General features: G+C 45.7%; 1 protein-coding gene across 1 annotated transcript in view; it reads right to left on the reverse strand.

Moving 5' to 3' along the window:
• CCBE1 (collagen and calcium binding EGF domains 1) overlaps positions 1–20,706 on the reverse strand; it is a 211,278-nt gene extending 190,572 nt beyond the window's left edge. The window contains exons 1-3 of the mRNA XM_015405834.1: positions 20,699–20,706; positions 20,534–20,623; positions 20,154–20,234 (exon numbers count right to left, since the gene is read on the reverse strand). Coding sequence (XP_015261320.1) covers positions 20,154–20,234; positions 20,534–20,623; positions 20,699–20,706 — 179 coding nt within the window. The remainder of the gene's footprint in view (positions 1–20,153; positions 20,235–20,533; positions 20,624–20,698) is intronic.
• Between the last annotated feature and the right edge of the window lie 944 nt (positions 20,707–21,650).

Consider the following 21,650-nt stretch of genomic DNA (forward strand, 5'->3'; position numbering starts at 1 on the left):
TAATGCCGATATGGCCTTATTCGGGTATATATTCTGCTCGGCTTCTGCTGAATACACACCCCTAATGCATGTTACTTTATCAATCATGTTTATTGATATATATATATCTACTACTACTGATATATATCTACTAACTGCTATGTCCAGTATGAAAATTCCTTCTGTTTTGTAATTTCATTTGCACAACTGCATTTCAAGATTTCTGCACTGTGGTCATACGCACAATATGAGTGAGAGGCAAACAAACTGGAAGCAATGCAACGTTATTTGGAGGGTTCTGGGAACTAACCACTGTATTTAGTCTGCAGAGACTATCAGCAAAAGTGACATCTTTGTGGCGCAGCCCAGTTACTCACTGTGGCTTTCATCCTTTAGGAATGTGTAAAGCAGAACGGTCTTTCAATATACCGCAACTTTGTGAGCAACAGCACTGAATAGAAGAACATAATGGGAGAGCTATTTGTTTTCTTTTGTTAAAAATTCTCTCTCCAGTTAGCACCCCAATTAGCGAATTGACAAAAGCCCAAGTGTATTTTCTGCTGAATATGTGGACTTACCTTGATGTTATCAGGCTTAAAGTATCTCTTTCATACTCTAATCAAGAGCCTGTAATACTGTATCCCCTCCTGGCAAACGTTCCAACAATTAAGATAAAGACCTAGGCAATTTCCTGCGAAGGGGCAAACCTTAGATCCTGTTTTCAAAGATACCATATGCCTTGCTGGGAATTAAATTTTAAATTGCATGTATGGGTTTATACACACTGCCGTTGGATACACATCTATAGAGAAGCTGCTGACATGTTTTTAAAACAAATAGTCAATATTTTGCTTTATTTCATGGGGACATGGAAGGGTCATTCGCTCTTTGACATTAATACCATCAACCTGGCGGGTGTACCAAACAAAATAATGGAAAGTAAAGGTGGGGAAAGATACTTTGCATATCCAGCATACACAAACAAAGAAGCAACTGAGCACAGTATCACAGTTCTCTTTACAATACCCATGTGATGGAGGTCAGTATTATTTTGCTCTTATTTAGGATTGCCAGCTCTGGGTTGGGAAACTCCTGGAGATTTGGGGGGTGGCGCCTGGGGAGGGCAGGGTTTGGGGGAGGGACCTCGGCAGGGTACAATGGCACAGATCCCACCCTCCGAAGCAGCCATTTTCTCCAGAGGAACTGATGTCTGGCACCAGGAGATCTCTAGGCCCTACCTAGAGGACCGCAACCCTACATCTTATCACAGGCAGCAGCTTAGGCTGTGTCTAAGATCACCTAGGCTACATCCAGGTACCTGATCGAGTCAACATGAATAAGTCTGAATGTGCACATACTCTTAATGCTGGGCTCATGCAGATGCTTAGCTCCTCCCTTCTCCACTCCCTCCTCACAAACAACAGGGAAAAAGGAAGTAATCCTAGTTTAACTCTGGTTACCCAAGATGTACAAAGGCAGGTACATGCACACGTGAGGCTCTAAGCATTAATTAAAACCTGGTTCAGAATCCTGGTCTGCAGGTGGTAGGGAGTCTGGGGACTTCACTCTTCAAGACTGAGTGGAAGTCATGGGGATATCTGGCGACTCCTGGAGATCTCCCACTATCATAATTCATCTCCAGATGACCAATGTCAGTTCCCCTGGAGAAAATGGCTGCTTTGGAGGGTGGGACCCTATGACATTATATCCTGCTAAGTTCCCTCCCCAAACCCCGCCCTCCACAGGCTCCACTCCCGAAATCTCCAAATATTTCCCAACCCAGAGCTGGCAACACTAGGGAGGTCCCACCCACTTTCCAAGAGCAGTCCCACATGGAGGGGCTTATGGTAATCCAACGCAGATGCGAGTTGCATGAATTACTGTGCCAAACATGGCTAGATCCTTGTCCCCGATGCACAAACAGGCCCAGCTCAGCTTCTTTTTCTATTAACGTCCTGCTATTTAAGATTCGGCTTCCACCAGGTCTGAGGGATCAGGTTCAATATTCTTCTCAAAGATTTTTTTCAGGACTTCTTCTGGGGAGGGAGGGGTAATTTTTCTGATATGAGGGGACATGTGGGGAGGAAACTGAAGGGAAAAGTAGAAAGGGTCAAAACCATTGGGGAAGCTTGGAAACTGTTTAAAACTACAATTCTAGAAGCTCAAAATAAATATATTCCGCAGGTTAGAAAAGGCACAAACAGGTATAAGAAAAAGCCTACATGGTTAACAAACAAAGTAAAGGAAGCTGTAAAAGGTAAAAAGGATTCCTTTAAGCGGTGGAAAGCTAGTCACAGTGAGGCTGATAAAACAGAACACAGGCTATGGCAAATAAAATGCAAGTCTGTGGTCAGGCAGGCAAAAAGGGAATATGAGGAGCATATAGCAAAAAACGTAAAAACCAACAATAAAACTTTCTTCAAATACATTAGAAGCAGGAAACCAGCCAGGGAGGCAGTGGGGCCCTTGGATGACCAAGGGGTAAAAGGAGTACTGAAGGATGATAGGGAAATGGCTGAGAAGCTAAATGCATTTTTTGCCTCCATCTTCACTGTGGAAGATGAGAGGTGCTTGCCCACTCCAGAGCCGCTGAGTTCGGGAGGGGTATTGAAAGACCTGAGTCAGATTGAGGTGACGAGAGAGGAGGTCCTAAAACTGATAAACAACTTAAAAACTGATAAATCACCAGGCCCAGATGGCATACATCCAAGAGTTCTGAAAGAACTCAATTGTGAACTTGTGGATCTCCTGACAAAAATATGTAATCTCTCCTTAAAATCAGCCTCCATTCCTGAGGACTGGAAGGTAGCTAATGTCACTCCCATCTTTAAAAAGGGTTCCAGAGGAGATCCGGGAAATTACAGGCCAGTCAGTCTGACGTCGATACCGGGTAAATTGGTGGAAACCATTATTAAGGAAAGAATTAGTAGGCACATAGATGAACAAAACCTATTGAGGCAGACTCAACATGGGTTCTGTAAGGGAAGATCTTGTCTCACTAACCTGTTAATGTTCTTTGAGGGGGTGAACAAACATGTGGACAAGGGGGATCCAATAGATATTGTTTACCTTGACTTCCAGAAAGCTTTTGATAAAGTTCCTCATCAAAGGCTCCTAAGTAAGCTCAAAAATCATGGGATAAAAGGACAAGTCCTTTTATGGATCAAAAACTGGCTAATTAATAGAAAACAGAGAGTGAGTATAAATGGGCAGTTCTCCCAGTGGAGGGGTGTAAGCAGTGGGGTACCACAGGGATCAGTACTTGGTCCACTGCTTTTTAACTTGTTCATTAATGATTTGGAGTTGGGAGTAAGCAGTGAAGTGGCTAAATTTGCGGATGATACGAAGTTGTTCAGGGTGGTGAAAACCAGTGAGGATTGTGAGGCACTCCAAAGGGATCTGTCAAAGTTGGGCGAGTGGGCGTCAACATGGCAAATGGGGTTCAATGTGGCCAAGTGCAAGGTGATGCACATTGGAGCCAAAAATCCTAACTATAAATACACGTTGATGGGGTCTGAACTGGCAGAGACAGATCAAGAGAGAGATCTTGGAGTTGTAGTAGATAACTCACTGAAAATGTCGAGACAGTGTGTGACTGCAATAAAGAAGGCCAATGCTATGCTGGGGATTATTAGGAAGGGTATTGTAAACAGATCAGCCAATATCATAATGCCGCTATATAAATCAATGGTGCGACCTCATCTGGAATACTGTGTGCAATTCTGGTCACCACACCTTAAAAAGAATATTATAGCTTTGGAAAAAGTGCAGAAAAGAGCAACTCGAATGATAAAAGGGTTGGAACACTTTCCCTATGAGGAAAGGTTAAGGCGCTTAGGGCTCTTTAGCTTGGAGAAACGACGACTGAGGGGTGACATGATTGAGGTTTATAAGATTATGCATGGGAAAGAGCAGGTAGAGAAAGAGGTACTTTTCTCCCCTTCTCACAATACAAGAACCCGTGGGCACTCCATGAAATTGCTGAGCGGTCGGGTTAGAACGGATAAAAGGAAGTACTTCTTCACCCAAAGAGTGATTAACACTTGGAATTCACTGCCACAGGATGTGGTGGCAGCTACAAGCATGGACGGCTTCAAAAGGGAATTAGATAAGCATATGGAGCAGAGGTCCATCAGTGGCTATTAGCCACAAGGTATAGATAGGGACTCTGGGGCAAGTGATGCTCTGTCATCTTGGTGCTTGGGGGGGGGTCAACAGTGGGAGGGCTTCTAATGTCCTGGCCCCACTGGTGGCACTGGTTTTTCTGGCCACTGTGTGACACAGAGTGTTGGACTGGATGGGCCTTTGGCCTGATCCAACATTGGCATCTCTTATGTTCTTATGTTCTTATAGGGAAGGACTTCAGCAAGGTATGCTGCCATAGAACCCACCCTCCAATATGGCCACCTTCTCCAGGGAAACTGATCTATGTAGTCCGAAGGTCAGACGTAATTCCTGTGCCACTTCCGCACTGTCATTTTTGTCACTCATTTCCTAGAGATATCCAGGCCCCACCTGGAGGCTGGCAACCCCACATACCAGTCCTGTCAAAGAACAACAGTAGAACGGAAAGAACTGTTGAATTCAGGTGCATAACAAGATTATATCATATCTCATTCTGGCTGTTGCTCTTGGGGGGGGGGAGCATCTTTTCTTTTTACTTCAGTTGCCAAAACGTATTGTTACAAAAGTTTTGTGTAGAAAAGTTTTAGTCCAGTGGCTTTTGTGTTTTGTTTTGTTTTTATTAAATTTAAAAAAACAGTTAAAAATCAGAAAGTAGATCCTGATGTTTATGTAGAGCAAACAGGGAGGTGTCAATTTTATGTGCTGCTGACGCTTCTAAGAGGGGCATCCATTTTTCTTGGAGATTGTCAGGAACGGGTTGATTTTCAGATCGAAGGATACTAGTGGAAACTTTGTCTTGTAGAAAAAAGTCCCACAATTTCAGATACCAATCACTCAGTTGTAACGTCTTCTTAGATTTCTAGTGAAATGCAATAACATTCCTAGCAGCCGCAAGACATAATTCTATTAGCTCTTCCAGTGGCTTTTGTGTGTTATGCCTGTATTTTATTTCAGCAAATACACACACACACACACACACACAAAATACAGCCTGGCAAACATTTCCTCCCTGAAGATTTTTTAAAATCTCTATTTTTGGTTTTAATGAACTCTTTCAGTGAAATATATTATCACTTATTTCTGCAACTTAGTGTAACATTCCCCTTTGACACTCAAGAAACAGCATACACAACATAGCCAGTACAACGTCAGACATACTTTTCTTTATTTATATTTTAAAATCAGCATTAGCAACTGCTTATATGCACTGACATTCTCTGCTTCGACCAATTAAACTGCAGGCTCAAGTCCCTTAACTTCAAAGTAGTATAATTGCAGAGGCAAAAAAGATTCTCATGGGAACACAAAGGAGTTATTTCATGGTAAAAGCAGGGACTGCTGGTCTCATATCTCTTTTTTTTCCCTTATGGGAACAAACAGCAGGTCACCAGAAGTCAAAGTAATACATCCCACATTTTACCCCTAACAACAGCAGAAATCGCTATAAAGAATTGCTGTGCTGCATCAAAAGGAACTGTGAATTATCAGCCAAAGACTAACTTAAGAGAAGTCTCTGTGTATTTGCAGGGAATGAGTTTATCAACTATTCAAAGTCTGTAAACAGAAAACCACAGAGATGAAAGAGGTCTTGAACAATACCTAGGTTTCCTGTGAACGGGAAAGGTACTTTCATCAAAACATATCTGATCAATTTCCCCCTGGCCTTTATTTTAAAACCACATCTCTCTTTATATATAGTAAGAAGGAATATAAATGGAAGGACAGAGCACACTCCTCTTTCAGTACAACTGAGACCCCTCCTACTTCTTCCAGTAAGGTTGCTAACCTCCAGGTATTGTGCAAACAACCAGAATAATCGGTCACGCTATACAAATCACACTTGAGACTGTCTTCTTATACAGTTCTACTTGCAACCAAAAATGATACGCATAACAAATGATTTTGCCACCATCCCTAAATGACATCTGCACCAGTTGAATAGTGATCTAATAGTCCTTGAAAGTATAAATCTCTCTTCAGATTGATGTGGTCACTGGCTCGTGGTGCAGAGAAGAGTTTCCAGAAGAAAGCACGCAATAGATGGCGTGAGCTCAAGACTAGCTGTAGCGTGAACCAAAGGAGCGGTGATGGCACACCTAGGTTGCTTTGCCGTTTCTTAGGGCTGCATCAGGCCACTTTTCTTTAGTGATGGAGCTCAACCCAGCTCTGGCAAGATTCAAAATGACATGAAGTCTACAAGTATGTTCCAATCAGGCTCCAGCTGTTCTACTGCAGACCAAGACGAAGAAGAAGGGAAGAAGAGATTGGATTTATAACCCACCCTTCACTCAGAGTCTCAGAGTGGCTTACCATCTTCTTTCCCTCCCCCTCCCCACAACAGATACTCTGTGAGGTAGGTGGGGCTGAGAGAGCTCTTTCGAGGACTGCTCTTGAGAGAGCAGCTCTGAGATAACTTGTGACTGACCAAGGTCACACCAACAGCTCCACGTGGGGAGCGGGGAATCAGTCCCAGTTCTCCCAGATTAGAATCCACACTCTTAACTACTATATCAACAAGGGCTACTCTCTGAAACTACCCACATGAAAATAGAGGGAGTCAAGAAAAATCAAAGGAATGTACTTGATTGTCCTGGAGAAGTATGTTGAGAATATGGGTTTAAGTCTTTCTTCAGCAATGAAAGCCTTTAGGGCACCTCGTTTTGTCAGCTGTAACATGAGAATGTTAATGGAACATCCCTCAAGAAATAAGGATCGCATAATAAAATTCCCAAATAAACACAATATTGTTTATTAATATTACAACCATAATAAAGTATCAACTCACATAGGCAGATATGGCTCAATAATCCTAGGCAGAAGATGTGATTTAACAACTGCTAGACAGTTCAAATATGCAGCGCAACCTGGATATTCATACCATGAAAAGATCCTGCCCAAGTCCACAACAACTAACATGTGTTCTTCGGCATTCTTACGAAAATAAATAAAGGCAAGATTCTAAAACAAAATACACACAAAACCAAGCCAAAGAGTCTCACATGAAAGAGGTGTGTATAAATATATATATCCGTATGTTTGTATATAGGATAATTATGACTGCAAATGAATGCAGATCAAGATGTTTTTAATAGCAGGATCGTGCTAACATTTATTCATACACAGTATTTCAAAACTTATCAGCAGGTTGTTTATCAGATCGATATTAAAGAAGGGTATGGGAACTTTCGGGAAAGCCAGACCGCAAAATGGAGACATAGTTTAGTTCTGGCATTATTCGTTTCTCACACTGCTGTAGAATATGCAGAATATGTCACAGTAATTATGTCAAGGAATTTATCCATGACAGTGGGGGTGCCAAACTCTAGGTGGAGTCTGGAGCTCTCCAGGAATTACATCTGGTCTCCAGACTACAAGAATCAGTTCCCCTGGAGGAAACAGCTGCTTTGGAGGATGGACTCTATTGGCATCGCACCCCTCCTCACCCTCCTCAAACTTCACCCTCCCCAGATCTCCAAGAACGTCTTAACCACAATTGAGACCCCTACATGACAGAGTCTGTTTTAACTTGTTTTGAATGTTTTGGTGTTTTTAGGTGCTTCGATAATCACCATCACAGCATATCTTTGAGTAAGGGCAGCAGTATTCCGTTCTTAGAACCAGGGGTCATTTCGTAGAAAAAGAGCTAGGAGAACTCATTAGCATAACTCATTAGCATATGTCACACCCCCTGACATCACCGGAAGTGTGTCATAAGGCCACACCCCCTGACATCGCCGGAAGTGTGTCATAAGGCCACACACCCCACCCCCAACGGTCCCGGCCGCCACCGCAAGCCTTGCCGCTCCACTGCCGAGCCCCATGAGGGGCCCGGTGATGGACCTGCAGGGCCGGTGGGAGTGCAAGGAAGCCCCGCGAAGGCCCTCCCTGGCCCCAGGCAGGCAGGGGTGGGGAGAGGCAGGGAGGAAGCAACTTACCCTCCCTCTTCTCCTGCCTCCTCCTGGCTGAATGAGGGCCGGAAGCGGGGCAGCCGGAAGCAGGGGGCGGGGCTTCGTCATGTGCCCCGCTTCCCCCATACCTCACCCGGGGGAACTGCGATCCCCCGCGATTCCCCCTGAAATGACCTCTGCTTAGAACTAAATAGAGGTGAGACAAATATTTGGGAATGGATACTTTCAGCAAAGAAAAGAGCTTTTGGAGGGCCTCAAATATTTCCAGAAAAACTCCAAAAGCTTATCTCCTCCACAATAGTTTGCTATAGTTTGGGGGGGGGGGAGAAGAAGAAGAAGAGGAAGAAGAGGAAGAAGAGGAAGAAGAGGAGGAGGAGGAGGAGGAGGAGGAGGAGATTGGATTTATAACCTGCCCTTCACTACCCAGCAGCTAACAATCCCTTTCCCTTCCCTTCCCCTCCCCACAACAGACACCCTGTGAGGTAGGAGGGGCTGAGAGAGCTCTTTCGAGAACTGCTCTTGAGAGAACAGCTCTGAAAGAACTAATGACTGACCCAAGGTCACACCAGCAGCTGCATGTGGAGGAGTGGGGAATGAAACCCGGTTCTCCCAGATTAGAGCCCATGCTCCTACACCAAACTGGGTACAATTTTATGCTTTAAAATTAGTCTTCTTCTTTCTAGTAATGACAATGCCATTATGTGATGAAACAGATTTGAACACATGAACTCACTATCAATAAGAAGCTTGATTTTAAAAAACAAAAACAAAATGGTACTGAACCTATAGTTCAAGAGGGCTGGGAAGAGATTGTTGTGGAACTGCACTTGAATGACTTCTGGGAGGGCAGTGTGGGGAAAGTCATGGAAAACCCCACCTTAATCTACTGGAGGAAGTGCAGTTTTGTAGAAACTTGTGCTTTGCACACACAAAAAATGTTGAAGCAGGTGGTGCACTGGTACAAACAAAATATTGAGAAATTCACTTCCCATTTCCTCTCAGCCCTAAAGAGAAATTTTCTCACAGTGGCTGGAAATGTGAACCAGAGCTTCAACACAACTTATTCTTCAGAAAATATGCATGAAACTGTAGCATGGGAGTAGGCTCCACTGTATAGTGTAAGTCTTACTTCCAAGCAGACATGCATAAGTCCATGTTGTACTAGTGCAATTCTATGTACACGTAGTCAGGAGAAATACCATGTAACACAATGGACTTACTTCTGAGTTGACAGGAACATGATCAGGATGCACATTTATTCATGGTTGTGGCAGAACAGCCCTGTGTCATGGGTCAGCCAGGGCTCAGCAACACCAAGGACTCCTCAGGAGAAGAGGAGCCCCGTGTAGCCAGTCTTGAATAAACAAAAACTGACCACCAAGAGAATGAGATACAGCCTTGTTAGGATTCACAGACAACAGCTGGTGCAGAGCCACTGACACCTTCCGGCCCTGATTCAGCAAGTGGAACTCAGCCGTTCCCAGTCCACCAATATCTCCTACACCCTTAGAGCGTTGCAGACAGAGGCTCCACCTAGTGCCTATGTCTCCCACTGCCCAGCCACTGATTATTATAGGGATGGACTTACCATGCTTGCATACTCCTGGGGAATTAAAAACGCAGCCAACCAATGGCCTCCCTTCCTCTGGCACCCAGTTTGAATCGCACATTCAAACACTGGTGGTTCAAGTGGTACAGAGAACTTCTACCAGCAGAGAGTGGTACAGAGAACTTCTACCGTTACATTCCCATGCAATTACCTGTCAGTGCCTTCTGTATTCGCGCCGGCGGGAAAGGGATCTATTGGTTATAGTTTGGTTCAAAGTCCCTTTATTATGTTACCCTCTGGGGTTTGTGTCCATTCCTAACAATTCTACTGTTCCTGCTTCTTTCAAATGCTTTGGAATAAATTTTGCTTTAACCTTTAAAACGTGGATTTATTTTGGAGACTTTGGAGATTCAACATTAAGATAGTAAAGAACTTATTAAAATGAATAAGTCCAAACACATAGCAATGGATCAAGCAAGAAATGCAAAGAAACGGTGTATGAACACAATCCCCTGTACCTCCACTCTATACATGCCCTACCAGATCTTATTCTAAGGGAGGCACTTAGACATAGAAGTTAACAGTTTTCTAAAAGCTTCCCATTACCTTCGGGTCCTTGTGCAGGCAGCAAACCTGTTGGCTTCTCCATGTGATAAAGGCAGCAATCAAGATGAAGTCCAGGTCAGAGAACTCTTTCCTCCAGATGAAATCAGCCAAAATGTACCCTTTTCCCTCCATACCAAGGGATTTTATCTCTTCTGTCTGCCCACAACCTCTGTGAATCAAAACCCTTCTTTCTTAGGTCAATAAGAAGGTCCTATCTAACCTCCTGCATCCCAGATCTCTGTCACCTTCTGGGTTTAAGATTCCAGCCTAGGTGTGAGCTGACCATTTCATTGTCTCGGACCAGGATGGCCATTTGCCTTTGCAAAGCTTTGATGGTTTGGTGCTCTGTAGAGGCATCAACATTATGGGAGATACTTGGGAGCAATCGCCTTCCCCCTTCCTGCCTGTCAACTGCTCACAGAGAAAAACTTTAAAAAACCAAGTATGGGCTTGGGGCAGTGGGAGACATAGGCTTGGGGCAGAGCCCAAGACACAAAACAAAATGCATTGTCTCCACAATGATCAAAAGAGTTCATGGCTGACCAGGGATTGCCCTCCCCACCCAAGGATTCCCTGAGCATTCTTAGCCATAAAGGCAGCATTTTTGTCCCCAGCATTCTGATCTTCTGGGATGACAGTGTTTTGTTTTTAACCCCTAAATAAATAAATAAAAATAGTCCACACTAACTCTTGACTCCAAATCCCAGCACACTACAGCCAAGGATTTTGCGGGTGGCCTTGGAAAACTCACACTGTACCATTCTCAGCTCTTCATCTGTAAAACATTGATGGTAATGAATTGTTGTGAGCTAAACTGGATGGGATAATACCACTAATACTCACCAAAACTTTACGGGCAGAGATTACAAGAAATATTTCAAGTTTCAACTGAGTAGAAAGCTTCAGTAAGTCAACATAAGACAATACTACGCAGTCCTTCAAAATGTGCTATTCGAATTATTTCCTTGGTCAAAGGCATTTTGGCTACCGTCCACAAGCCACTTCGAGCCAACAGCATGGCTTAGTCCCAATGGAATGAAGCTAACTTAAGTACAAATATAGAAGCTTCAAATGTTTTGCAAACTGCTCTTTAGCGGTCATCATTGTTCCAATGTTCTTTCACGAATACCTGGATATTCATACTAAATTTGCCTGCATACCTGTATTATTCAAAAGTGTACTACAGAGCCACAATTGACAGTGAGTGATAAAGGATTTGTCTGAAACGTGGCCAGCAATATAAAAAGCTACCAACTCCTCAGAGACTAATAGTACAGTCTTAAGCAGAGTTATACCCCTTCTGAACCTTAGACTGTACTGGTGTGGCACAGTGGTTTGAATGTCAGACTATGGTCTGGCGGACTCAAGTTCAAATCCCCACTCACCATGAAACTCACTAGGTGACCTTGGGTGAGTCACTGACTCTCATCCTGATCTACCACACAGGGTTGTTGTGAGGATAAAATGAAAGAAGGGAAAGACCCATGTATACCACCCTGATGTATTAAACAAACAATATTTTTTTAAATTATTTATTTACAAAATTTATACCTTGTCTTTCTGCCCTCATCAAGGCCACCACGGTGGCTAACAGATTAACAGTACTTTCCAGCCTGTAACCTGGGTCCTACCATCGAAATCCTGACCAGTGCTCACCACATAATAAACGAGAACTGTACGGGTGCAATATATGGAACATCTAACAGTCACCTAAACCATGTTTATAAGAACTGCTCCGCTTGTTGCTTGGGTGTGTTCCAGCGTTTTATGTATCTGTTTTTTAATTGACTGTTATCTTAATGTAAATTATAAGTTTATACTAGGTTTTATTGTATTTTACTGTATCTAACTGTATTTTTGAATTGCTTGTAAGCCGCCCTGAGCCCGCCTCAGCAGGGAGGGCGGGATATAAATCAGCCGCCCTGAGCCTTCGGGGAGGGCGGGGTATAAATTCAAAGATAAATAAAGATAAATAAATACATCAAAAATATGAATAATAAAAATACTTCTAAAAATCCATTGAAGCCGAGCAAAAACACCTTATTAAAACAATTCAAACCAAAGTTTTGTACACATACAAAGCATTAAAATAGCAATTAAAACATTGGATGGGATGAATGGATCACTGAGGGAATGCCAGACAAAACAAAAAAAGTCTTCCCCCGTTGGCAGAAGACAATAATAGATGGGGACAGATAAGTCTCCCTGGGGAGGGAGTTCCAGACTTTTGGTGCCACTGTCAGCTAGCTGCCATAGTGGCTGGTGGGGGGGGGACATCTGCTCCTTGGTATGTGCACTTTCGATTCTCTTGCTGTCTTGGTGATGCTCCCTTATCTGTATGTTTTATGTGCCTGACCTTGAGTGCCTAGCTGTAACACCAGCTCTGGGAACACGGGGCTGTTACATCCTGGTGGGCCTCTTGTATTGCCCTGATTGGCTCTATGCTGACCAGTGACCCCTTTGAACATTGTATACCTGTTCACCTCGTGCCTTATGCTTTAGTCTTAGCACAGAACCTGAAGTAGAGATGTTCTGCCAATACTGTATCACCTGAAGAAGTGAGTTGTTGGTTCTGATTGTTGCAGGAGTCTGACAGCCACATCCGAGAAGGCCCAGGCTGCCACCCAGGCCCGTAGCTGTAGTGGGGCATCTCGGGGCTAGGCCCCCAACTTGCTGGCAAGGCCCCCTGACTTCCCATCCAGCCCAGGGCGTCACGGCCTTCTCCCCTGGATTAATTTGATTAGCCCGTGCCCTCTAAGAAATTTAAATGCCCCCTGACTTTAAAAATCCTGGCTATGGGCCTGCTGCCACCCACCTAATCTCAGAAGGTGAAGGAAGCCAAAGCAGGGCCATGGAAGGTGACCATCATGTTCTAGTAGGTTTGTAAGGGAGCAGGCAGTTCTTCAGAGTATGGTGGCCCCAAGCCATACAGGTCTTTGAAGGTCAACGCCAGCATCTAGAATTTTGCCCAGAAACAGATTGGGAGCCGGAGCAGATAGGCCAAGACTGAAGCGAGATGGACCCTACAACTCACCCAAGTCAATATCCTGGCTTCAGCATTCTGCATTCTGTGCCAACAGAAGTTTCTGAACGCAAGGGTTGCCAGGTCTGGGTTGGAAAATACCTGGAGACTTTGGGGGTGGACCCAGGAGAGGGTGGGGTTTGGGGAGGGGAGGGGCCTCAGTATGACACAATGCCATCGAGTCCACCCTTCAAAGCAGCCATTTTCTACAGGGGAGCTGATCTCTGTCAGCTGGAGATCAGTCGTAAAAGCGGGAGATCCCCAGGCCCCACCTGGAGGCTGGCAACCCTACTGAACACTGAGAACCACATAACTCTGCTTAGGTTGCACTGTAAACTGCTCCACACACTGAAGACAGCCAACTACCATTTGGCCTAAAATGTATGTTGTATACGATATAACAAGTTCAACCAGTTCACTGAGTCCCAAGAAATAAAACTGACATGAAATTCAACTTTTCACTGAAACGCACAACCTTTGTTAAGTACAAATATCTGCATTATCCTTGAATACCCCCACCAAGAGACACTTAAATATTTGGAGTTTATATGCAGTCGAGCAATTAGATCCACAGACTGATAAAGGTTGCATGATTACATGCAACATTTCATTTTTTGCAGCACTTTCAGGAGCCCAGGGTGGGAAGAGCTGTGTGCCTCATCTCTCATTTGCAGGATCCTTCATTACAGATATGAAGAGGCAGGTAGCTTTACTCAGTCTGATGAAGTATGCATGCACACGAAAGCTCACACCTTGAATAAAACTTTGTTGGTCTTAAAGGTGCCACTGGACTCTACCTTTGTTCTTCAGCAACCTATTTTGACAGTAGCCCTTTGGCCTCTACTGGTCTTGCCTGAAGATCCCAACTATATTTCTAAAAATGTCTTTGAGGATTGCTGTTTGCAAGAGAACAATGTGGAAGGAACATGTACAGTATAACTGCTGATAACTCTGTGCAATGGAGCCTGTGGTATGTTAGCATTCAGGGTTTTTGAAACAGTGTCATAGCGCACACACATATCATCTCAATTGCTATTTGTCTTCCATATTAGCAATGTTCACACATGGTGGCATATAAACACCGCATGAGAGCGGCTTAAATGCACTTTATTGTTTTCATTTTTGTCTCAATGTTAATCTCACTGGAGCAATTGCTGTGATTCAAGATACCTCTCCCTCATTAAAAAGCCTTATCTACAGGGAAAGTGGATCAAGTTACTTAGAGGAGGTTAGTCATACGATACTTTGTTTGCTATTTATTTTGAAAAGTGTGTCCTGGTCCCATGACCCTGTCCATTAATCTCCAGTACTTGGAAATTTATCTCAATATAATTTGGGGTCCCCCCCAAAAAACTGGTTCTAAAGAGAGAGGGGAAAAACCAGCCATCACACATCCATCTTCCCAGTTTTCCTCATCAACCCCAAGTTATTTATTTATTTATCTATTTTTCAGATTTTTATCCCGCCTTCCTGGCCGAAGCTGGCTATGGGCAGTTTACATAAAAACAATTAATTACATAAAAACATAGTTGCAGTTAAAACAGTTATAAAACCATAATACAGTGCTAGTAATTATTGGTATTCATATGACGGTAGCAGCCAGTATACAAAGTTCTCCACTCACAGTCAGCTCTCGGTGTTGATTTTGAGTGTCCTTGCAGGTCTCAATGTTCTTTTACAATACAAGTAGGAATACAAGCTTATGCAAATCTATTGGTGGGGGGGATTGGAATCAAAGACCAGAATACTGCATGGAGACAACCTGGTCAGCAGTAGGCTAATGATAAACAAGGTCCATTTTTATTATTAATATTACTTGTGTTCAGGGCTTTTTTTGTAGAAAAAGCCCAGCAGGAACTCATTAGCATAATAGGCCACACCCAACAACAGAAATGCATTAGCATATTAGGCCACACCCCTGACAACGCAGCTCGTTAGCATATTAGGCCACAACCTCATGCCTTCCTTTGGCTTGCCCAGGCGCCCTATGGCTGCAGGGAGCCCAGGCAAGCCGGCCCCTGGAGGGAAGGGAAGGCATTTTAAACTGCCTTCCCTTGGCTTGCCCGGGCCCCCTTCCCTCCGTAGCCACGCACATAGAGGTTTTGGCTGTAGTGGGCATGGCCAACTCTGAAGCCAGCTGGAACTCCGTTCCTGTGCGTTCCTGCCCAAAAATAGCCCTGCTTGTGTTTTAAGAAAGAGTGGAAGCCCAGTATCTTGTACTGTGAAGAGTCTTGCCAAGAAGACATATTCAGCCCCACTTCATTCATTTCAAGGACCCAAACTTCTCTGAAGCCTTGACTTAACCCTTGTTTTTCCATATCCTACTAAAATGACGCGTAAATACATGTAATTCCATTTACTTGGTGTTTCCCTCCCTTGTTTTCTCCTTGCCCGTTCAGTGGCTCTTAACCTGTGTGACCCAAGGGCCACCAGGTTTCCCTAGCTGACTCTGCCGATGGTCCCCCAGACCTCAACAAAAATAACAAACAGAAATGCTGGAGAAGCTGGGGTTTTTATTAAGATTCCTATCATTTGCTGTAGAGGCAATTCATTGTTCAGTTTCAGTTTCTAAACTTTGAACAGAGAAAAAAAAAGCAATTTCCTTCTTGCAGTAGTGCAAGATGTTAGTTACAGTGAGTGCTTCCAAGAATTCCCCTGGCTTTGTGCACCACTCTCCCCTGTGTGTGTGTGTGTGTGTGTTTAACATTGCTGGATTATGGCCACAAAGACAAACACAGCAGCTGTATTTTGATATGGAAGCGTTGCAAGGGTTTTCCGATGCGGTGCCCAAGGTTAAAAAAAAGCGGGGTGGTCTCCAAAGAACAAGCAAATCAGATGTGTCATCTTCAATCAGAGCCACATTTAAGGAGCCCTGCTTTAATCAGGTGCACCTACAGCAGACGAGCACACAGCATTGATCTGATTTCATTTACTGTACAAAATAACCCCAGCTTTCCTTAAACACTGAGCATGAAAAGAGGCCACAAATGACAGACCCTTTCCGACGTTAATCATTGCTGCCTGCCTGGATTTAGTTAACAAGTTTTATAAACAGCGTGCAAATCATTAAACCAGTCATACGTCTTCTAGGTCGGCCTGCGGCAAATGTTTACATGTGCAGCACAATCCGCTTCTCTTAAGACGCACGCTGAGACTCGGAGAAACACAATATCCTCACACTTTCCCACCAACAGTACACAGCGCTTGACAACCGCATAACACAAGCCATGACCACGGAAAAGAGCACACAGGCCTTCCCGCCTCGTCTTAGCATAACGGCGAAACACCACCAGATACAAAGTGCAGACATGGCATGGTTGACAATACCACCCCAAAGGCAAACATGTCAGAAAAATTCACACTGCGATAATGCTCAACAGAAGCACGTTAATATTTCACATGTGAATAATGCAAAAGAAGAGTGGTTCAGCCCTATACACAGTGTGTTTCTCGTCCATAAATTTAGGTGCTATAACACAAGCATCTGAGACACAAAGGGATGTGTGAATTAGCTGTTAGCCTGATTCGCTATTACAACTCCTTTCTCACTTTGTAAGACTGGAACCCTACAATGTGTTGATATTCCAGCACAGTGGAGAGCTGACAGCTGTCCTTGCAAAAGTAACTTCATTACAAAAAAGCACATTTTCATACCGAAACGCTATCTCTAAATCATATATTTCACTGTTGCAAAGACCTCATCCCTTCAGTGCTTAATACTACTAAATACTTCAAAACTACAGACTTCTGTGATTAGGACAGAAATCGCTGATCTCCCAGTTAGGTCACACCATGTTCACATCAGTCAAACAGGCACAGCTGTCCGGTATGTTTCAAAGTTGGGACCAAGTTCACTGCACACCAGAAACTCAATGACAGACCCACAAGGTAAATGGGCAGATAGAGTTGTGTACACAAGAGATAGCAAGTTGCAACAGGTCATAGTATGAAGAGAGGTGAAAAACACCATCACACTGTGTGTTATAATCACACGAGTTTCACACAACACTTTACTGGACCCCCAAAAGGTCTCATGCCAAACACATTATATCTCGCAGACCATTTTTCCCCCCAAGGCAGCGGTAGTTAACAGTGCTCATATTAACGTTAGTAATGAACAACTTTACTTCTGCAGCATTTGCCTGGATATTGCCACGGGGTTTAAGGCAACTGTTACTTCCCCACAGTGCAGAGAAGAAAAGAAGCATCTAACTCACAGCCTCTTGCATTGAGTGAGCCATGATGAAAAGGATGTTTTACTTCAAGATTTATTTAGGAAAAAACTGGGATGTAAAACGAAATTTACTTTGTTTAGATCAATATTAAGAATAAGATTGTTATCATAGAATATACAAGACTTTTGGAACACAGGGGAAACGCATTGCGGGAAGCCACTGGAGAGGAGGGAGGGGGAAGGGAAACTGATTATAAGAAAATTGTATTGAATTTGTGAAATGTAAAAATAAAAAGTTTCTTGACCAAAAAAAAAGAAAAGGATGTTTTACCAGCCTAAGGAATTCCTCACTATTCCAGAATCCTCCAAAGTCTTTTCTTGCACCATCCCAGGGGAAAGAACCGTAATCTAGTGCTTGCTCTTCCAGCAGCATTAATGCAACACCAGTCTGCCGAAGGTCAAGAATGAACTTCACAGCAATAAACCAGCAGTTTAAGTGGCAGCTTTTATCCTACGCATACTTGGGGCTATTGCAACGCTTAATGCAGGACAGACCTGAGTTTGTGCATTTGGGAAGAAATCTATATAGGTGTACACTTTAAAACTTAACGTGAGAAGAGCCTTGACAGAGAAATGCACTCAGTTTAAATCAATGAATCTTACCAGGACATCCCCCTAATTTACCCAGATAAGCCATACTGATTTTAGTACAATTTACCACCCAGTGTGTGTATCTAGGGCTTCAGCCCACCTCCCAATGAAACATGTTTAGGTTCAGAGCATAGATTCTCACCACGTGCTATTTCTCAAGGCTTTTGTACAAGCAATAATGGGATTGCTAAACACACAGGCTTAATTCCTATAGGGGTTTGCCACAGTATGGAAAACCATTTCACTACAGAGTGGTCAAAGGGATTTCTGCAAGAGGAGCTAGCCAAATCCAGCATCCCAAAAGGAGTGAGAAACAGATACTATGGCTGCGATCACACACACACTAAATAATCCACTTTCAATCCACTTTTGAATTGGATTTTGCCAGTTCACACAGTAAAATCCAGTTGGAAAGCACACTGGAAGTGGATTGAAAGTGGATTATTTAGTGTGCGTGTGATCGTGTCACTCTACCAATATAGTATTCAAAGTCTGAAGCTTTCTCCAGCCTGGAGTCTTCCTTCAACTTAAGTGGCTCTTCCTCCAATGGAACAGCCACTTAAAACTGGATGAAGGTTCTTTAGGCTAGAGAAACTTCCACCAGTCTAAAGCAGGATACATGCAAATATATTGTAAGACTTACGCTGTGATCATTTTTAATAGTAAGATTATTTGTTGTTGTTTAGTCGCGCAGTCGAGTCCGACGCTTCGCGACCCCATGGACAGTAAGAGTAAGATTATAACTATAGGGAAAACAGCAAGGGGAGGGGGTAAAATATATTTGACAGGGGGACACTATTTGTTCCTTTTGTTAGGGCAAATGACAGGAAATCCTGATATGTAATTTGGCCCTAAAAAACCAACCACAGGTGTGTGGGGGCGGGGGATCGAGGCCTCAGTTCTGGGGAAAAGAAGCTTAACTTTCTCCTGAGCTGCTTTTAGTAGCAACAGAGGCACCTGTACTGTGTCTGTCACAGTTATACACTTTGTAGAAATACACAGAACTGGTGGGAAATTGCAGAACATAAATGCTTCAGTTTTAAAAAATACAGTGTGTGGGATGAATATATAGTTGCTCCTGACTACTGGCACCCTGGATCAAATATTTCTCTTGCTCGAAGGAGGGGAATTTAAGAGTTAGCCTGCCAGATTAGACCAGTGGTCCATCTAATTCAACACCCTGTTTAACAGAGTGGCCAGCCAGCTGTCCCTGGAGGCCAACAAATAGAGTAGAGGGGGCAAGACCCCTGAGGTTGCCTCCTAGCTCCAGGAATCAGCAGTACACTGCTTCTGGATGTGGAGGTTCTCTTAGGCAAAAAAGGAAACGAGATACTAGGTGACAGCTTTGCTATTACACAAAGCCCCTTCATGTTTCACCATGAAAGCTTCATCAGGGGGATCAGAAAGTCCACTTTGTTCTGAACCTTTCCACAGCAATCAAGTTCTGTAGACAGAACTTTGTATAATAAAACTGTCACCTAGCATCCTTTTTCCTTTTTTGGCTTGCTGGCACACTGCTCCGTGTAGCCCTGTTTTTCTTTCTCCTTTGGTTCTCATTAGTCGCCATGTCAAGTAGCCATGGACAGACCTCTCCTCCATAAGTTATCCAATTCTGTTTTTAAAGCCGTCTATGCCAGGGGACATCACACTATCTCCACTGGCAGCGAAAGCCATCTCCGCGAATTTATCTGTTTTCCAAGCCATCTAGGCCAGTGGCCATCAATACATCCTCTGGCAGTGAATGCCACCTCCGTTAATTTATCTAATTCTTTTTTCAATCCGTCTGTGCCAGGGGCCATCACTACTTCCAGAGAATGCCACCTCCATGGATTTGCCGAATTCTGTTTTTAAAGCCAACTATGCCAGGGGCCATCACTGGGAACACCACCTGCATGAATTTGTCTAATTCTGATTTAAAAGCCATCTATTCCAGGGGACATCATTCACTCCACTGGCACCTAACGCCACCTCAATTAATTTGTCTAATTCTGTTTTCCAAGCCGTCTATGCCAGGGCCCACCATCACTATGCCCACCAATGCCGCAATTCGCCCCGAGGGCCGGGCTGGGGAGTTCCTTCTCCTTTCGCCCCCTCAGGCGCCCGGAGCGCGCGCGCGCGAAGGCCGGCGGCGCCACTGACCTGAAGCAGGTGGTGAGCTCCCCGCTGGGCTTCAGGCACGGGTACTTGGTGGTGGCGACTTTGCTCTCCGAACAGACTTCCCTGCGAGTTGGGAGGGAAAAAAAACAGCGGGTGTCTGGCAGAGTCCTCCTCCGCCACAACAACAAACAGCCTTCCCGAGCCCGTCATAACATACACAGAAGACGCCGCCTTGGCCCGGCGAGGGCGAGACTCCCGCGCGTCTCCCTGGAAAGAGGCGCAGCGGGGCTGGCCTGACAGGAAAGGCAGGGCCAGGTGGGCTTGCGGGAGGGGGCCGCCCTTCCCTTCCCTTCCCTTCCCTTCCCTTCCCTTCCCTCCCCTCTGCCCTCCCCCCACCACCTCCGCGCGCGCCACCCACCCACCTGTCGCTCTCCTCCGGCTCCTCGCGGTAGGTCCACGCGTGGCCCAGCGCCGCCGCCAGCAGCAGGGGCAGCAGCAGCCAGAGGCGCAGGCTCCGCGCCGGCGAGGCGAGCGCGAGCAGCAGCAGCAGTCGCCGGGCACCTCCTCCTCCCCCGCCGCCGCCCGGCAGCACCATCGGGCGGCCCTCGGGCTCTCGCGCGCGGCGCTCCGACTTGCCGGCGCGCGGACAGGGGGACGGCGGCGTGTGTGGCGAGGAGGACGAGGGCTGCCCCCCGCGGCCGGTGGGAGTCGCTTCCGCGACGGGGCGGGCGGGAGGAGGGAGGCAAGGACAGGAAGCGCGCGAGCCCGGTCGCCGCCAGGGAACTGCGGGGAGAGGAGGAGGGAAGGGGCGACCGGCGGTGGCCGAGGAGAGGCGCGCGGGGGGTTGCGCGCCGGCGGAGCCAGACGGGAGTGGGGGCAGCGGGGCGAGCGGGCTGCGGAGGGGCGCGGGAGGGCTCGGCTGGCCTGAAGGGGATGGGGGGAGGCCGGGGAGCTGGTTGGCAAGAGGCTCGGAGACTCTTGGGGGATGCTGTGACAGTGGAACGGGGGACGACTCCTCAGTCTGGATACGACGAGGCGCAGAAGGAGGCAATCCTGGGGGGTTAGGGAAGGAGAAAAGGGGGCAGCCGAGTCTGTGCCGCGCCTGGGGGTCGCTGTGGGGCAGAGGAGCTTCCCTTAGATGGGAGAGACAAGGGAGGGGGTCGAAAGGATCCTGAAGCACAGGGCCGAGACAGCCGCTGGACAGGAGCCTTCGAAAGACTCTGCAGAAGGCGGGAGCCCTCGAAGGAGAACTTTCCTCGCTCGCCCAGAGAAGACGGGGGAAGGGGTAGGCAGAAGTTGGTGGGCTGCGCGGGCCGGGGTGCCAGCCAGCCAGCCGGCTAGCGGAAGGGAGCAGGTTTCCAAAACGGGACAGCGGCCGGACGGGATCAGCTTTCCAGGAATGAGGAGCGGGACGGGGCGGGGGGGTGAGAGGAAAGCGCCAGATGCAGCCGAAGGAGCAGAACCGGGGGCGGCCGGGAGCTTCAGGCACGGGACGGGGGTAGCCAGATGTTTCGGGGTGGGGATGCGGAGACCGGGTCT

Source organism: Gekko japonicus, unplaced genomic scaffold (assembly GCF_001447785.1).
Source record: "Gekko japonicus isolate JY-2015 unplaced genomic scaffold, Gekko_japonicus_V1.1 scaffold201, whole genome shotgun sequence".
Classification (NCBI taxonomy): domain Eukaryota; kingdom Metazoa; phylum Chordata; class Lepidosauria; order Squamata; family Gekkonidae; genus Gekko; species Gekko japonicus.